The sequence below is a fragment of the Amphibalanus amphitrite genome, unplaced genomic scaffold, assembly GCF_019059575.1.
Source record: "Amphibalanus amphitrite isolate SeventyFive unplaced genomic scaffold, NRLGWU_Aamphi_draft 000934F_arrow, whole genome shotgun sequence".
NCBI lineage: Eukaryota > Metazoa > Arthropoda > Thecostraca > Balanomorpha > Balanidae > Amphibalanus > Amphibalanus amphitrite.
Genome location: NW_024882428.1, coordinates 247,509 through 263,768, shown reverse-complemented (window position 1 = coordinate 263,768; position 16,260 = coordinate 247,509). Strand labels below are relative to the sequence as shown.

Below are 16,260 nucleotides of genomic sequence, written 5' to 3'. Positions count from 1 at the left end.
TTTGTTGGGGGATAATGATTTGGGATAATCGGACAGCATTTGCGCCAGGGGATAGGAAAAGTCGTTATTCACATGACGTAGTTGGCTACAGAGTAGATACGGTCAAATGACGTCACTGGGAATGGGACGTATGCGCCGGTTTCGCCGCCGTATATTAGCACTGATAGGTTAGGTGGGTACTTTACTTTTGTCATTTTATGTGCGTTGTTTCGTGGGGAACTTAATTGTTTGAGGCAGGAAAGGTCACAAAATTATCTCATTTGTACCTATCCTTCTCGCATGTTGATGTGGCATGTGTTGACAAAAATATCCAACTTGAGTGGGGTGGTCAGTCACACTTAAGAAATTCTGAGTCAATTTTTTTTTTGTCTTGCACACCTAGGGCTAAATTGAGTAAAATTTGTAGTGTGAGGGCTTTTTGATTATTTTCCTTGGATGTTTTTCTATATTCTTTCAAATTTGCTAAATTTGCTGAATGATTCTAGGTTGACTCGTACTGGAAGGCAAGCATTTGATTGGCATTGGGTCTGTTCCCGTCGCTCCTCCCAAAAAATCTCGGATGAGGTTGGATGAGCTTGGAGGAGAGCCGTTTCAGAGGAGCCACGGGAACATTTTCGCGAGGAAATCAGCTGTTTGCGGGCTGTAACGGTCGGCGATTTATGGCGCGCAAACATAAATCAAGAGATAATAATCGCTTTCTAATAAAATAACCTTAGATTAATATCAAACATTACTATTTAAAGATATCCAATCGTCATCAATCACTAAAATCATTTCCACTTCCCTCAAATCTCATTTATAAACAATTCACATTTGTACTTCGTGCGCCAAACATGTCTACGCAAGAGCCTCCTCCAAAAAACCAACTTTCGTTTGGGATGAGGGAGGAGGCAAATAGTGGTGGTGAGATGTGAAATCAAGATGAGCTTGGAGGAGCTTGGAGGAGCGACGGGAACGATTTTTTTAAACGAGAGGAGGTTAGAGGAGCTTGGAGGAGGTTAGAGGAGTGACGGGAACAAACCCATTGATTGGTATTTCAATTTGGTAAATTTAAGTTAACAGTTTTTGACCCATTTTCCCATTTGACCCAGAAGGTGCTATTAATGGGAAAAACTTGTAGGGATGATCACCAATGCCAATTGCATTATTTCTTTTTATCACTTAAATCCTCCACAACAGTAAAGCTGTATTTTTTAGGCCTGGATGACACTCTTGACCTGTATCAGTATGGTATAATTATTCAATTTCACATCCTTTTCACACATTTTCCACTGTTGGATCATAGCATCGAGCATGCAATTGCATGCAACTATCCGCATCAGGGTATTGACCAAGGCTATATAAACCATTGACATTGGGTTTCCTTGGGAGATAACCTAAGCCAAATTGCCAAGTTTACCAATGCTTCCATGGAAACTGAAGCACAAGTACTTGGTAGTGGAGCAAAGTGTTCATGTTGTTTCCCAGAATAGGGCTCATGCCGCATGTGTGATGCAGCTGCTATATCTGTAATTCTGTACATAAATGAAAATGGGTGGGCCACTTTTGTCCTCTGACACCAAATTTCATGAGGCCACAACCCTCAGTCTGGTTCTGGAGTCTGCCAGCCATATGGGGTCACACAGCCTGATCGTTTATAGTCAAAGGCTCAAATTTTGTGCACATGTGTTGTATACGTGCTGTTCTGACCTCAGAGCACAAGGTTTCATATCCTAATTCATTACACAAGGAAGAAGTGGTATTCATGTGTGTGAGATTTGCTAACTGTGCAGAACTTTAGCATCAGCATTGCTTTTTTGTTGTTTCAGCTGCAGGATGGGTACACTGATGGCTCCAGTTCTGCTGACAGTATGCACCTTCTGGTGCCTGCTGAGCACCTACATTGTGTCAGTCAGCTCAGCCAGTTCCACTGGGAAACTCAAACAGGTATCTAAGTTACCTACTACCTACTGAACAACACTCTGTCATCAGTCAAAGTCCAGTGTCTGCTAGTTTCAACTAGGGCCTTGGTTTCAACAAGTCAAGTCTAGTTTCATCAAAATGTGTCCATAATCATAGATTGCTGGGCACACAATAATATTAAAGTTTTTCCTTCAATTCCAGATACCTAGAATATGCCATTGAACTTCAAGCCTCAAGAAGGCTGTAGGAAGGCCGCTAGGGACCCTGCCTTGTAGTCCCAGTGTCATGACCTGGGAGTCATGTGATGGCAGGGTGCCTGGTTCAGTCTTAGACTCCATCAACAGATCTTAGCTAAATCTGGCACATACCCAACACAGTTGTAATCAAGTAAGATGTCACACATATGTTATCCATTCAATCATATTATGGCCATTTATGGTTCCAAGTATGCAGCCCTCAGTCAGCCCCAAGTCCCAGCGACACTACCCTCTCAACATTATTGCTTGTGCCCTGCTCACAGTATTTTGTTTCCTGCAGAGTGATCACAAGCCACAGCATCTGGAGAAGTTTGGTCTGCTGGAGACTGTTGCCCTGCTCGATCAGGAGCTGGACCTGGAGGCCCAGCTGTGGTCCAGTCTGCTGGATCCCATGATGGTGGCTCGGTACATTGGCACACAACAACATGAAGATGTCAGACAGGTGAGCAGTCTTGAGCTGCTTCAGCTGTTTGTAGCAGTCACCAAGCTGAACAAATACACCTAATGATTTAGTAGCTAGTGCAGGTAGCTAATGCAGCCCATTGTTACCAGTGGCGGCGGAACACCTTCAATTAAGGGGGTGGGCACTACCGACTTTTGGTCCCATTCTTTTCATGCAACACCCACGCAACACCCATTAGGGCTACCGTAAAGTGGGGCTATTTGAGACAGTGGGGCTATTTGAGACAGTAAGGTAGTGGTTTAGTAAAACCGCTGTAAAATGAAAACCGTTTGATACTTTTTCGTCATTTTTGCTTAGGCTGATGTGGAATTGAACAGTGAATGACCTGTTATAACATTTTTGAAAATTTCGAAAAGTTTTGAAAGAAATTTGGCATAGAATACGAAATCCAGAAAAACGCACAATTTAAGTTGCTCGAAAAGGACCCCCCCTGCAGCTTAACATGGTTGAAGTTTTGACAGCTTCGCTACTGGATCTATCGTTACTAGCGTTTTACTTATAGGCTAAGCACATTTTCTATGAAAATATTATACATTATTAACGTTACTGCCGATTGCGTAGCCCATTGTCTCAGAATCCCGATGATGCCCACCTGGTCAAACCTCAACCGATATGCCTAATAACTACTGATAATGGTGATGCCATTGCACCCGAGAAGACTTATCACCATCTACTTGAAGTGCATCGAACGTTCGACATGAGCAACGCCGCTGAATCGGTCGTGGTCATAAACGTGCAGTGGGTTCATGTTGGGTACTTTTAGCAGCAAGCAATATTTACATGTTCGTAGTATAACATAATGACCCTTTAGCTGGTGACCAAACAAGTTATTCTGATGAATATGTGCTTAAAATGTGCTTCATCAGTCACTGACTTAGTGACAATCAACACATGTCTGCCTTGGTTGACCAAAAACACCATTGAAGATTACTTAACACAAGAACGTCCTGTTAGGTTAGCCTATGCAAGTACTTGATGTGGTAGGGTAACCGGCCAATTGATACAGCATGCAGCGATCGAGGAAAATCGGCATAAAATCAAAACCGCTTAACATTTTTCGGTTATTTCTTCGCACGAAGATGTGCAATTGAACAAGGAATCATGCAGACCATTCACTTGAATGTTTTGGGAAAGATTTTAGCTCGTTTGATTCATTACAGCGTGCTTCATAAGGTAGCGAGCCTGTCTCAAATAGCCCCACCGACTTTCAGTATATCTGTTTTCACGCCACCAGGGTTATATACGAAAACTTTCTTTCAAAATTTTACTGTCGTTGACTTTGAAATGGTCCTTAATGATCATCCTGTCATTTTGAAAGTTTAGGGTCACATCATATTATGATAGCCTTAGCATATAGTGATGCAATTTTATAGCCTACCGAAATGAAGCATCCTACGAAAAAGGAAAAGATCGAATACAAAGGAAATATAACAGTCTTTCCAAAAATAATTTTTGCCAGAATGATCAAAATTTAATTTCCAATCGCATGGCGTTTAAAAAATTATCTCTAGCGTGACCAATTTTCTTCAATTTCTTTGTAACTAAAACTGTCTCAAATAGCCCCACACTATGGGGCTATTTGAGACAGGCTTTAGCTAACAAAATATCCTTAATTATTATCACTAGCTGAAGCAAAATGCACCTATATGAAAGAGCTCACAGGGAACTACATTTTTGCAATTTACATGCTATAAGAAATATGAACCGCCTTAAAGGAAATAGTTCACTTTCACGAAATTATTTTTTTTTTGCAACGATTTATGATTTTTTATGTTCAAAATAATCAGCAAAGAAAATAAAACCTTTTTATAACAAAAGATTTTTTTTCTATATTTTGATATAGGAAGAACTTTTCAGTTTCTGTAAGGCACACGCGATCCAGTATGAAAAGAGCATGGGTCCCGAAAATTATTCAGAAACAGAGAAATTATCGCAGCCACCGGCATTTGGGCGATCTGCTCGATCTGATAATGTTCCCCTGAATGTCCTAATTGATCAGTACGAGAATTTCTCTAGAGTTCTCGTAGATAATTTCTCTAGTTTCTGAAGAATTTTCGGGACCCATGCTCTTTTCATACTGGATGGAAATATATGCAAGGCACACATCCTCAACGCAAGACACCTTTTTCGGGACGAGAAATAGAATATCTTTGCCTAGGGTGATCGTTGGGCTGTAAAAGCTCCTGATTTATGCTCGTCTCAGCCCAAGCTACGGAACTGCTATTCCAGTTCAAAACCCATGTTAAGAAGTGAACTATTTTCTTTAAAGAGAGAGGCCAAAAACTGTAAAATCCGTTTCAAATAGCCCCACTTTACGGTAATGTTAAAATGCCAAAATTAAAGGGGGCACGGTGCCCCGGTGCCCACTCGTTCCGTCGCCTATGATTGTTACGTAAATTGCATTCGTTGCTTGCAACGTAACTTGTCTCATGTCAGAAACACTGCTTAGAGGTCTACGTCTGACAGTGACTCAGCTGTGACACCCCACAGCACATAATGCACACGATGACCACCCTCGGCTGGACGGTGGACGGGGACCGACCATTCGAGATGAAGACGCCGCGCGGCGCGATGAACTTCACCAACGTCGTGGCCACGCACGACCCGTCGGCGCCGCGCCGGCTGGTGCTGGCCTGTCACTACGACTCCATCTACGGACGGGACACGTTTGTCGGTCAGTGACGCACTGTTGAGGATGGCAATACAATAGAAAGTTGAGTGGCAGGGACGGAATAATGACTGTGTGGGTGACCAGTGATTTGGATGAAGGGATGGTAACTAGCTGGGCAGTTGGAGGGATGGCAGCTGGGTGGTTGGAAGGATGGGTAGCTGGGGCTCAATTGGTGATAGATATTGTCGGTGCCCGGTGGAGGTTTGCCACAGTCGATCACGGCGACCGTCGTGACAAAACGCGCCATGTTTTGGTGCTTTGTTGAGGCTTGATGTTGTTAAACGTAAATCGGTTCTGAAGAAGCACCTGTGTTCGCCAAGTACATATTTTCTGCTTTGCACACATTACCAAACGGTAAGCTTAATGCTTGCATTGGTCGTGTTTTTTGCTGTTAGGTGGTGTTTTAACGTTTTAACAGACCTTGCCCTCCGTTACAGCGGCCACCGATTCTGCTGTACCGTGCGCCATGATGCTCTACATGGCCACTCTGATTACTAATCGCTACCTGGACCCTATGAAGGTGAGTCGAGTCAGTCAGTCATTCAGTGAAGCTAGTCAGCGAGCCGTCTGGTTCGCCAGCAGGCCAATCGATGACGAAACTGTCTGTGTGCCCGCATTCAGGGCCGTTCGGAACTGGCACTCCGGGCGCTCTTTCGTTACTGGCAGTACTGACACTATGTGATCGTGACTCTCCTTAGTGCCGCTCTGACCTTACACTGTATTGTTGCGTCTCTCCGCTAACGGCTGGTCGGAGCTGACGCTCTAGCTGGTGTTTCAGTGCCGGTGATACTGACTTTGTGTCTGTATTCAGGGCCGTTCTGAGCTGTGTGTATGACCAGGGCCGGTCGAAACTGACACTGTTTGCGTCTTTATGCCTAGGGGCGCTCGGAGCGGACACTGTGTCCAGTCTGCCGCTCTGACCTGACACTGTCTGCGTCTCCCCGCTCAGGGCCGGTCGGAGCTGACGCTGCAGTTGCTCTTCCTGGACGGTGAGGAGGCCATTGTCCACTGGACCGACACCGACTCGATATACGGCGCGCGTCACCTGGCCTCAGAGCTGGCCCAGAGCGTATATCAGCGTACCGGGGACAGCGTCATCAACGACATCGACCGCATAGTAAGGCCGACTGCATAGTAAGGCTGACCACAGAGTGAGGCCGACCGAATAGAACCAACCGCCTAGTAATGTTTAGCGAATGATAAGGCTTACCGCATAGTAAGGCTACAATCGTCGCGTCCTGCCACCTCTCTCCAATTTTACGAACCCGTATGCGTAGTTTTGACGAACATTATTAGTGTACATTTACAATCCGCATCAGGATGAAAATAATTACGATATTATGCAGATGACTTGCCCTCTGCTCAGATATTTTTTTTTAAACTTTCCATATTTTTGTTCCACTTTCGTCTGACCGGGTTTTCTGTGTTTACATTACAGGACTGTATGGATCAATGTCGTCTGACCAGCCCCCGTGTGTCTGCCTCAGGACTGTTTCGTGCTGCTGGACCTGCTGGGTGCCGCGCTGCCGTCCATCAGTAATTACCAGCCGAGCTCTCGGGAAGAGTTCCGCCACCTGGTCTCGGCCGAAGAGCGACTCGCCAAGGCCGGCCTGCTGCCCGACCTGCCGTCCGTGTTCCACTACCGGGACAGCTGGGGCGCCTGGGGCGCGCCGCGCATCAGCGACGACCACCTGCCTTTCCTGAGGCGCGGTCAGTCACCTACTTTTATCAGTCATTTCCTCTCTGTAGTTTGGAGACCGCCACTGCTATATTTTTTGGTGCTGTTGTTCTTCGTGAAAAAAAAATCTTGGGATAGAAAAAAACATAATTAATTCTCACGTTATAAAAAGTAATGTGTTGCATGACCCGTCTATTTTCACCGTTCATCGTCCACGATCGCTTTTACCGCACACTCATACTGTGGCTGCCTTTGCGGTTTGCGTTTGACATTTGAGAATCCTTTCTCGCTCCTCCCGTAGGCACAAAGGTTCTCCGATCCCACAGGGATGAAGGTGCTCCAGCCCTGACACCGCCCCTTCTCCCACAGGTGTGAAGATTCTCCACCTGATACCGCACCCGTTCCCGAAGGTGTGGCACGACGACTCCGATAACGGCTGGGCCATCGACTTCCCCACGGTGCAGCGCATCAACCGGGTACTGCGTGTCTTTGTCGCGGAGTATCTGGGAGTCGCTACCTATCTGTAGTCGAAACACACCGGCCGCCGGCTGCGACGGTCTTATGAACGGTGAGATGGGGCCGGGATTTTGAGCTGCATGCAGTGAGCAGGCGTGCTTGTTTTTATGTGTGCAGTGTGAGTGTGTACGAGTATGAGTTGACAGTTGGGCCTTATACGCGCCGAATGGAGTTCCATTATCGTTATGAGCTATCTCCGTTGCTTTTTTTTAGATGGCACTTGCTGCTTTCGGCCCCTGACGCTGTTCCGTCCAGTGCTGCGACCGAGGTTGGACTTACGACACTGACTCAGTCCACAGCTCCACAGACCACTAACGCCTCTCCGTGACCATCGGTGGCCCTCCCTGCCTCGAGAGCCAGCCAATCAGAAGCCAAGCCGTCCGACGCGTCGGCGAATCGGCGACGCCCGCTGTCGGTGCCTCAGTTTTCGGCCAATCAGAAGTCACGCCGTCCGCCGTGCCCGTGTCAGCGACTTTGTACCGCAGCCAATGGAGTTTGCCTTCGTGTGGGTCTTTGTAAATGTCATGGTTGTCTCAGATCAGTGTCATTTTGTATAAGTTTTCTGTGAAAAATCATGCGACCTGTGTAAAAGACTAGTTGACTAGGTTGTGATGCTACTTAATGTAACGTATTTTGTGTGTGGTGATAATATGTGATAGATTTTACTATGCAAAGCTTAAGTGCTCATCGTCGCAGTGTTTCTGGGTAACGCTAACTGGTTATCGGTGGACGACCTGTGTACTGTGTATGCTGTGTGGTAATGCTCTGCTGAAATGCAGCGTTATAACGCAACGCATCTAACTATGGCTCAAAAGAAAGGATGCCTCAAAGGCCAGGCTCACCTCGTAATAGTTTTGTAATTACAGAGATATCGAGATATCGAATGAGAGACATCGACTGAGATGTAAACGTCCAGGTAGATGTTTTTAAATTTTCTTAAAAGTCCGCCTAAATTAACATGAATGGCTGTGCCTTGCGCTCTATTTATCGCCTTCTCGTACGCAGCTGACAATTTCAGAGTTTTCTTTATGCATAATCCTAGCTAAAATAATATTTATTTCTTAGCAAATGTAGTATCCTCATTTTCATGAAGTCAGATTATCGAACAAGGTTTTCTATATCGAAGCCATGACTAGCAGTGTAAGCTGTTAAGAAATATTGACATGTTTGCTTGGGTGTGCAGCTGTTGTTCAAGTTACCTGCAGTGTGGTTTCTTATAGAAGTTGTGCAGTGGCTAGCTCATATAGCAATTAACGTTTTTATGAAACTACAGCCTGTCATTTTATGTTATGCAGTGTTTTAGGAGGCCTTCGAAAACCATTTGGTGCAACTGCCTTTGTCCCATGTGTAGTGTATGCTTCAAAAGCGAGCTATTTCGCGGTGAGTATAGTGTAAGTTTATGACTGAGGGAGCTTTAGTGTGTCCGCGTCGCCCATTGCTGCCGAAAATCTATGGCAAATGCCTTTACACGAAATCTGCAGAAGAGCTGCAGACCGAATCGAGCCTTTCTCTCGGCACACAGGGGGTCGTGCTGCTGCCTGTATAGGGTTTGTCGCATGCTACAGTGAATTGTGCAATGTGGAAGCTCGTGGTCACTCGATCATGCTGTGCAGGCGCAAATAAGTATGTGTTTCTACATTTAATAAAGCCAACAGTGTTGTATAAACATACGGCTTTGGTGAGCGAGCTCAATGGAAGGAATGGAGTCGGGATCCAGCCCCACTGCTTGCTATTGGCAATACTGAGTCATAGGCGGTCTGGTGTTACTGAAACTAAAATTTCTGACTCCCGTAGTCGGTTCGCTGTCTCCTTTTCGCGAATACGAAAACAAAATAGAGTACTGGAAATTATCAGGCAAAGCTCTAACCATAATCCCTTAATGTCAAACAACCATCAAATTTGTTTTAACAACGTTATAGAACGTTGGCTAATCGAAGATCAAATCATCAGTGGAATGAGCCGGTTGGGGCCCCTGGCATGTTACAGACTTTACCGAGCATGTTGCATATTTCTGTTACAGGTGGCGCTCGAAATCAGCCTGTAGATGTCGCTCTAGACTACTTGTGTGGTAAAGCAGACGTGCCTGGATACTTCCAGCAACAATGGGCTTGGTCTTACAGCCTGAATGAATTTGTTTTATCAACATATTTGTTGTCTAGTGATATAATAAAAGCGTCGCGGATCTCCATTGAATTTCAACTTCTCTTCCAGATGGCAGGGATCGCCAGATCAGCTGTTCGTGGGCGTGGCCTAGGTTTTGCGTCATTACGTCATAGGGGCGGCAACTTTCTTGGAAAATGATGCACGGTTTTTCTTTTATAGAAAGTCACAAAAACTCAGTACCTCATTGAAAATACGTCATCAATAATAAGGATAAGTGTTATCTGATTTTTAGAGCTTTGAGCTCTGTAAATCTGTTCTCAAATTTGGAACTATATTTATTCGTGCTAAGAAATCTTCCGTGCTGACTCCGCACTTTCCTTATTTGTAAAAGTGGGCAGGGCGTGGACATGTGCGAAATTGGGGGTTGTTTATTTTGCTAAATGGCGGCTCATTCGTAATGCGGATAGGAATAGTGGGTGCTAGAAACGACGGTGATTTTGTTGAAGGTGTTGACAATTGTGGATGAGATGGAAAATCCCGGGAGTGACGCTGGACAAGACCCTGGAGCACAGCACGAACAATTTGGGTCGTTCCGTGGTGTTGGAGGAATAGACGCTTACTGTGGAAATTTACCTTCTTCCAGTGCTGCTTGTGTGCCGGGCCTTTTACGGCTTTCCCAGGCAACGTCTGCCAGTGGAGTTCCTGTGCCAACATACAGTGAAATGCACTCTGCTGACCCACTACAAAACATTGGTGACGCTCAAGCTCAATCTCTTCACCAGCACCAGCATCAGCATGGTTATGATCAACATGGTGAGCTTCTCGGGAAAGCCCACCACGTGGCATCTTTCTCAGATGCGAGGCACAATGAAATGACATCTGACGAAGATGGCTCAATGTCTGGAAAATTTTCCTTACCTCAAGCACTGTCATCTCCATCACAATCGGGACAGCCAGCCGCAGGGCTATCTCCACAGACTGCAAAGAAAACAAAAGGACGTGTGAAGATAAAGATGGAGTATATTGACAATAAACTAAGAAGATACACAACATTCTCCAAGAGGAAAACTGGGATCATGAAAAAGGTAAGAATATAAAGTTCTTGGTTTCCTGTGAAGGGATGAATTCTTCATCCTCATCCTCGTTCTTAACCCGCGCCCCGCTGGGCTATTCAGCCATACGCGCCCTGCTGGGGGGGGCAGATTCTGCCCCCCCTGTCTAACTTCCGAACCGATGGTCGTAGAAAGACGGGGAAAACGGCAATCGAAAGCTCTCAACAAGGCGGATCTTAAGAGCCCAAATTTTTTTGCTTAAGTAGGTCAGAGGTCAGGTCAAGGTCAGGTCAAGGGTACAAAATACAAGTTTCTACAGTATCGGCCTTGCACCGTAGTTGCCGAAGAATGGACTGAGACTGATTGCCCAAAACGTGTTCTTAGACTACCAAGACAATATTCGTTGCACACAATGTCATTCAAAGGTCAAGGTCAAGGTCAGGTCAGGTCAGGTCAGGTCACCAAAAACAAAATACCTATAGAAAAGGGCATTTGCGACACATGTTTTATGGGTCATTTTACTCATGGAATTCAATAGGCACACTCAATAAGTGATATGGACCACCTCTGGATGAATTCCAGGTCGAGGTCAGGTCAAGGTCAGGTCAAGTGAGGTCAAATTTTGAAGTTGGTTGTTAAGGCCTAAAAAGGTGTCTATTCGATGCAGTTTTTCACGGCGAATCGAATGGTGCTATTTTTGTTTCCGTACGAGGTCTAGAACTTCCAAAAAAATCATTTTTCAAAATTTTTGTGTGTCGTGACGTCATAAAATTTTGAATAACTCCCACGTTTTTGAACCGATTCTTCTAAAAATTGATATGTAGGTGCACATAGACCACTTCTTTGACATATATTCCGGTTTTTTCGATAAACTCAAAATTTTGGATTTTATAATGATTTTCCCAAAAAAGTCAGTTTTTTGGAAAAATTTTGGCCAAAATCCAAAATTTTCAAAAAACCGAGATAGCCATTTGATAGACAAAGTAGAATCACGTATAACCTTTTTTGTTACGTCTTGATTCCTTTAAAAATGAAGATGTTAGTGGCGTTTGAAATTTTGCCGTTTTTGAGGCGAAAATGGCGAACATGACGTCACTAAAACGTCAATTTCTCAAATATTTTCCGACGGATTTCGCTCAAATTTTCAGGGAACGTGTCAAATTGATGTATGATAAGGTACTGAAAGTTTGACGTCGCTAGCGTAACGCGTTTAGAAGTTATTGGCGAAAAACGGGAGGGGGGGCAGATTCTGCCCCCCCCCCCAGCGGGGCGCAGGTTAAGTCTGTAGCATCCTATGAATGCAATGTTTATGTTCAGTTCAGTTTGTTCACAGGGGCGCGGGAACTACTTTCCGACTGGGGGGGCACACCATAATAGAGATTAACCTAGGGTACCCCCAAATCTAGTTTTCTCACCGGTTTTAGGCCACTTATTTTTCACCCCTCGGCTTTTTCAACAAAAAAAGAAAACATTTGCAAAAAAAGTGTGGTATTCCGTCTCAAAGCTGTGGGGGCACCGCCCCCACGGCCCCAGAGTTGGGGGGGCAAGCTGCCCCCACTGCCCCCCCGGCTCCCGCGCCTATGTTTGTTCATCAATTAGCTTGAAAGAAATTACAAGAAAGAAGACGACACACCGATGAAGACACATTATGCCAACTATGTGGAGAGGAGAATGAAGACATGGAGCACTTTCTATTGAAATGTAACAGACTCATGGATGTTAGAAGTAATATCGAGTCCCTACAACGACCTCACATAGAAGACACTCAGGAGATCATGAGAGACTTTCTCTTCAATGACGAACGGGAAGAGGATGCGGAAGAGAGGAAGGAGAAGCTGCACTGTCTATGGAGAATCCGTCAAAAGCGTCTGGAAGGAACATGAGCAAATGTAGAAAGACATGCAGCCTCCATCCTCATCCTTTTCCCAGTACCCCTATAACCAAATAGGGCACCTATGGGGGAGCCGATGCAAAGGCTATTCCCCCGAAGACTCATCTGCATCTGCATCAGCTTGAATGGCTAAGGTAACATCTTTTAATGTTTGCCTTGGCTGTATTCTACTTGTGTTTATTTTCATGTTTAAACCAATATGACTGCTGATTTGTGACATGACCATTCCTTGAAGCAGCACTGGGCCTGTCCATGCTTTTTGCAGGAGCTCCATTCCCCTATTGGACCAAGGCTGGCTGTGGTAGCCTTGTTGGTAGGGCTGGGGTGTACCCTGAGCATAGATGAATTAAGTTAATCCATGCCTGTGTTCATATCTTTGAGCAGGGCTCTGACCCCAGACTGCAAAGCATAACAGCAGAGGGGGCATGGACAGCCATGCCAGGGGGCATGGCTGCACCAACCAGTCTGAAAATACACACCAGACCAGCCATCATCAAACAAGGCCTGGACTTTGTGTGACAGAGCATAAGAGCTGCATTTTGGAAAGTGGGAAAGGAAAAGATCAGATAGGTAGGTACCTATAATGCTGGCTAGCACTGCTGTGTAGCAATACACCATTACCTTGCTGCAGTGGAATATCTAGCAGGTATAGCAACTGAGTTACCTCAGTTCAGCATGGTAACATGAGAATTGAGAGGGCAAGCACTGGCTCACACAAAAGCCATGATACATCTGGTCCATAGAGCAGCACGAGGATCGGCGCTGGCGGGTCGACACCGCACCACGAGATGTCGTCGACATTGCCCTTCTTTTATTTATAAGGCTAGATGTTGTCATTGTTGTCTCCCTCCGGCCTAATGGTGTAGCCAATCGGCTTTTGAGGGAGAAGAAGGCGGCTCCCAGGACCCCCCCCCCCCCCGCGTTGTCGCTGCGTACTTCTTCGTATGTCGGGTATATAGTGTCCAGCTTTCGGAATCAAGGGCACCGGCAGTTCGCTTCAGCATGACATGTGCCAGGGTGTCCGCCTCCTCTCCGCAGAGCCTGCACCGAGCCGTTGTACATCTCTTGTCCTCGCACCCGGCGCAGGTGGTTGAGGGCCTATCGCAGAGCTGGTTCAGGTGTTAGTTGGACAAGGACTAGTGACCAACGCGGATCTATTACACGTCAACGGCACTCGGCCAATCTCCCCCCGGGATCGGGAGACGAGAGGAAGAGAGACGGGGCACACCAGTTGTCGGGACCAACTACCAACCGTGCGGCCAGGCCGCTATCGTTCTCGTGTGCGCCAGCCTTGCTGCCGCCCCTTGGATAGTCCTGAGGTCCAGCGCCCTGGCTTCTTGGTAATGTGTGGAGGCCTCGCCGCCAGGGTATCCGCCCATTCGTTTCCAAGGAGTCCTCAATGCAGTGGGACCCATTGGAGGTGAACGCGTCATCCACAGGGCTCTCTAGAGATTGACTCCGGGCGGCTGCGGCTGCGCCGCAGGTCCCTCACAGAGGCGCGTGAGCGCCATCATAGAGTCTGTGCAGAAGACGATCGTCTCTGCATCGTGTGTGGGGTTGTGTATAAGGTATTCGGCAGCTGTTTGGAGTGCGACCATCTCGACAGACTGCTCTGTAGCTCGAGCAGAGGCGGCTAGCGGCGATGCGGAGCTCTATCACTCCGCCGTCCGATCTCTCTATGAAGGAGCCGCTCCTCCATCGATGATGCCTCCGGAGGCCGAGCTGGAATGTTTAGCTCGAATGCTTGAACAAACGGATTGAGAGAGTCAGAGCCCACGCCAAGCAGTGCTTAATGCGTACATCCTGACCCCTACCGTCCGATAGCGGTCGGGCGATGTCTTGTATTCGAGATTATTTGGATGTCAACCGTTGACCATCTCCGTCAGTACAGGGTCCGGCATAAGTTTTGTCCTCTCAAAAGATGTGCTCTCTAAGTTGCCTTATAAGAGGCGGCGATTCCTTTTAGCGTCCAGTATATTCCCCACAAAAAGGGTGCTACGGCCTACGAACGAACACAATTTGACATGCTGGCAGCCAGATTGTGCAGCACAGACGGCTTGAGTTTCGACCATGCCTGTTTGAGCGATAACGGCAAGGCGTTGAGGCTAGCCGCCGTCTTCTGTTCGTCCAGGTCCTGCCGGACGATAGCCCGAAATTCCTCAATCAGGATTAGGTCCGGATGGTAGCCGGCTAACATGTCCTTCTTTTGGGAGTCCGGCATGTTCGATTCGCACCACCGCTGGGCCTTGGTAGAGCGATGAGCCGGCGCACCGCCCTGAAAGAAAATGCATGTCGACCTTCCATCGACCATGCGTCGACTTAAAAGTGAGCCGCTGGGGGCTCTTGTAGGTACTGAGCCTCAGAAAGCTCTTCCAATAGCATCTCACGCCTCACGGTCCTGTCTGAAGATGGAATAGCCCCTGCGCGTAAGCCGCTTGGACGATATTGTCGCCAACTGGCCCCTCTTCCCGGCCGGCTCTTTCAATGCGATATCTTTCACGGTCGAAATGCTGGACGAACGCCCAAACTGGAACGATCAGCAACGCTGCCAACAGCCGCATGCTTGTCCCACCAATGCCGAGTGTGCAGGATCAGCAATGGCATGCTGTGTCATTTCGGCCTGGAGCATGCCTACTGTCTGGTTCAGCTCCACAAGATAAAATTTCAGACCTTCATTTTACGACGCGGCCGTTTGGGTGGACAATCAGTGCGAAACTGGCCGTAGCTCGGTGATCCGTGACCCGAGATCCGTTCGCCACTTCACGTCCCGCGGCCAAGGACCGTGCAATGCAGGGGTGCGGCCAGAGCCGTTATCTGTATAGGGGCAGAGACGATTAGGGACTGGAAAGCGTTGTCATAGATAGAGGACAGAACTTTTGCCGGACCCTGTAGTGTCATATGTCGAGCGGCGGAACGGCTCGATCGCAGGCCGGCACTACCGCGCCAAAGGTATGTTTTACCAAGCTGGCTACGGGAGGGAGCTACATTTCAGTTCGACACTGACCTGCTTAGCTCTGTCCTGCTTCGGCTTCGCTGGATACATTCTTCTGAACTGCTGGACCTAATGAATCAGAAAAGTTTTGCAGGTTCATTATGGCGAGCAGCAGAGTGAAAGAGACTCATCATTAGTGTGTCATGAATGAAGCATCCCACAAATTAAATCCGCGCCCTAGTAGTGCTCTCAACCAACTTCACCATGGGGGGTATTTGGCCACAACCGATTAGCTTGAAAATTAAAAGTTTGAAAGACACGGAAAAAGGAAAAGAGAGCTTGCTATAAGGTCTTTCAGAATTATAAAGGTCATTTTCAATGGCATCGCTGAAGTCACTCCAGGCCACCAAACATAAAATAATCACGAACAAATTTCCCGATTTAAGTTTGTTTTTTTACAAATCGACGCATAAATCGTGAACCATAATAGGTACCTAGAGTCGCAAAAAAAGAGCGTTCGGCTTTGCGCATTTTGCTAACATGTCCTCAGATTTGAACTGAGGTCAATGGCTTAGTCCACAGGGGGCGAATACCGCCAAATTAAACGGAGTTTGGCCGAAGCAAATTTTCCGACAATATTTGCAATAATTTTGGCTCCAGCAATTGTATAAAATTTATTTTGCCACCGTCGTGTTCCTCTCGTTGAGACGCATCGAAATGAACTATCCAGAATTGACCTCCGATTAACCCGCGCCCTTCGGTGAACACCCCCTGCGGTGTTTTTCGCGAATATGT

At 46.7% G+C, this 16,260-nt stretch overlaps 2 protein-coding genes across 6 annotated transcripts in view; both read left to right on the top strand.

Annotated features, from left to right (window-relative positions):
- Positions 1 to 133: 133 nt before the first annotated feature.
- Positions 134 to 9,153, top strand: LOC122368264 (glutaminyl-peptide cyclotransferase-like). 4 transcript variants are annotated; one of them, XM_043342031.1, is made up of 9 exons: positions 134 to 172; positions 1,809 to 1,926; positions 2,440 to 2,601; positions 5,113 to 5,296; positions 5,731 to 5,813; positions 6,243 to 6,410; positions 6,781 to 7,003; positions 7,341 to 7,539; positions 7,787 to 9,153. In XM_043342031.1, the coding sequence occupies exons 2-8, from the start codon at positions 1,816 to 1,818 to the stop codon at positions 7,496 to 7,498; spliced, it is 1,089 nt and encodes a 362-aa protein (XP_043197966.1). In that variant the 5' UTR covers positions 134 to 172; positions 1,809 to 1,815; the 3' UTR covers positions 7,499 to 7,539; positions 7,787 to 9,153. The 4 variants fall into 4 exon arrangements, with proteins under 4 accessions (XP_043197966.1, XP_043197963.1, XP_043197964.1 ...); XM_043342028.1 differs by having other exon boundaries at positions 145 to 172; positions 7,795 to 9,153; XM_043342029.1 differs by having other exon boundaries at positions 152 to 172; positions 7,701 to 9,153.
- Positions 9,154 to 9,921: 768 nt separating this feature from the next.
- The window catches only part of LOC122368259 (serum response factor homolog), a 33,383-nt gene continuing 27,044 nt past the window's right edge, over positions 9,922 to 16,260 (top strand). Inside the window, exon 1 of one of the 2 annotated variants that reach the window (XM_043342023.1) lies at positions 9,922 to 10,675. In XM_043342023.1, coding sequence (XP_043197958.1) covers positions 10,118 to 10,675 — 558 coding nt within the window. In that variant the 5' untranslated portion in view covers positions 9,922 to 10,117. The remainder of the gene's footprint in view (positions 10,676 to 16,260) is intronic. The other variant, XM_043342022.1, reaches the window with a different exon arrangement.

Excerpts from the sequence above, each read along its gene's own strand:
- LOC122368264 (XM_043342031.1), top strand. The coding sequence starts at position 1,816 with ATGGGTACACTGATGGCTCCAGTTCTGCTGACAGTATGCACCTTCTGG. Across the intron at positions 5,297-5,730 it reads CGGACGGGACACGTTTGTCG|CGGCCACCGATTCTGCTGTA; the intron begins GTCAGTGACGCA and ends CCTCCGTTACAG. Across the intron at positions 6,411-6,780 it reads TCAACGACATCGACCGCATA|GACTGTTTCGTGCTGCTGGA; the intron begins GTAAGGCCGACT and ends TGTCTGCCTCAG.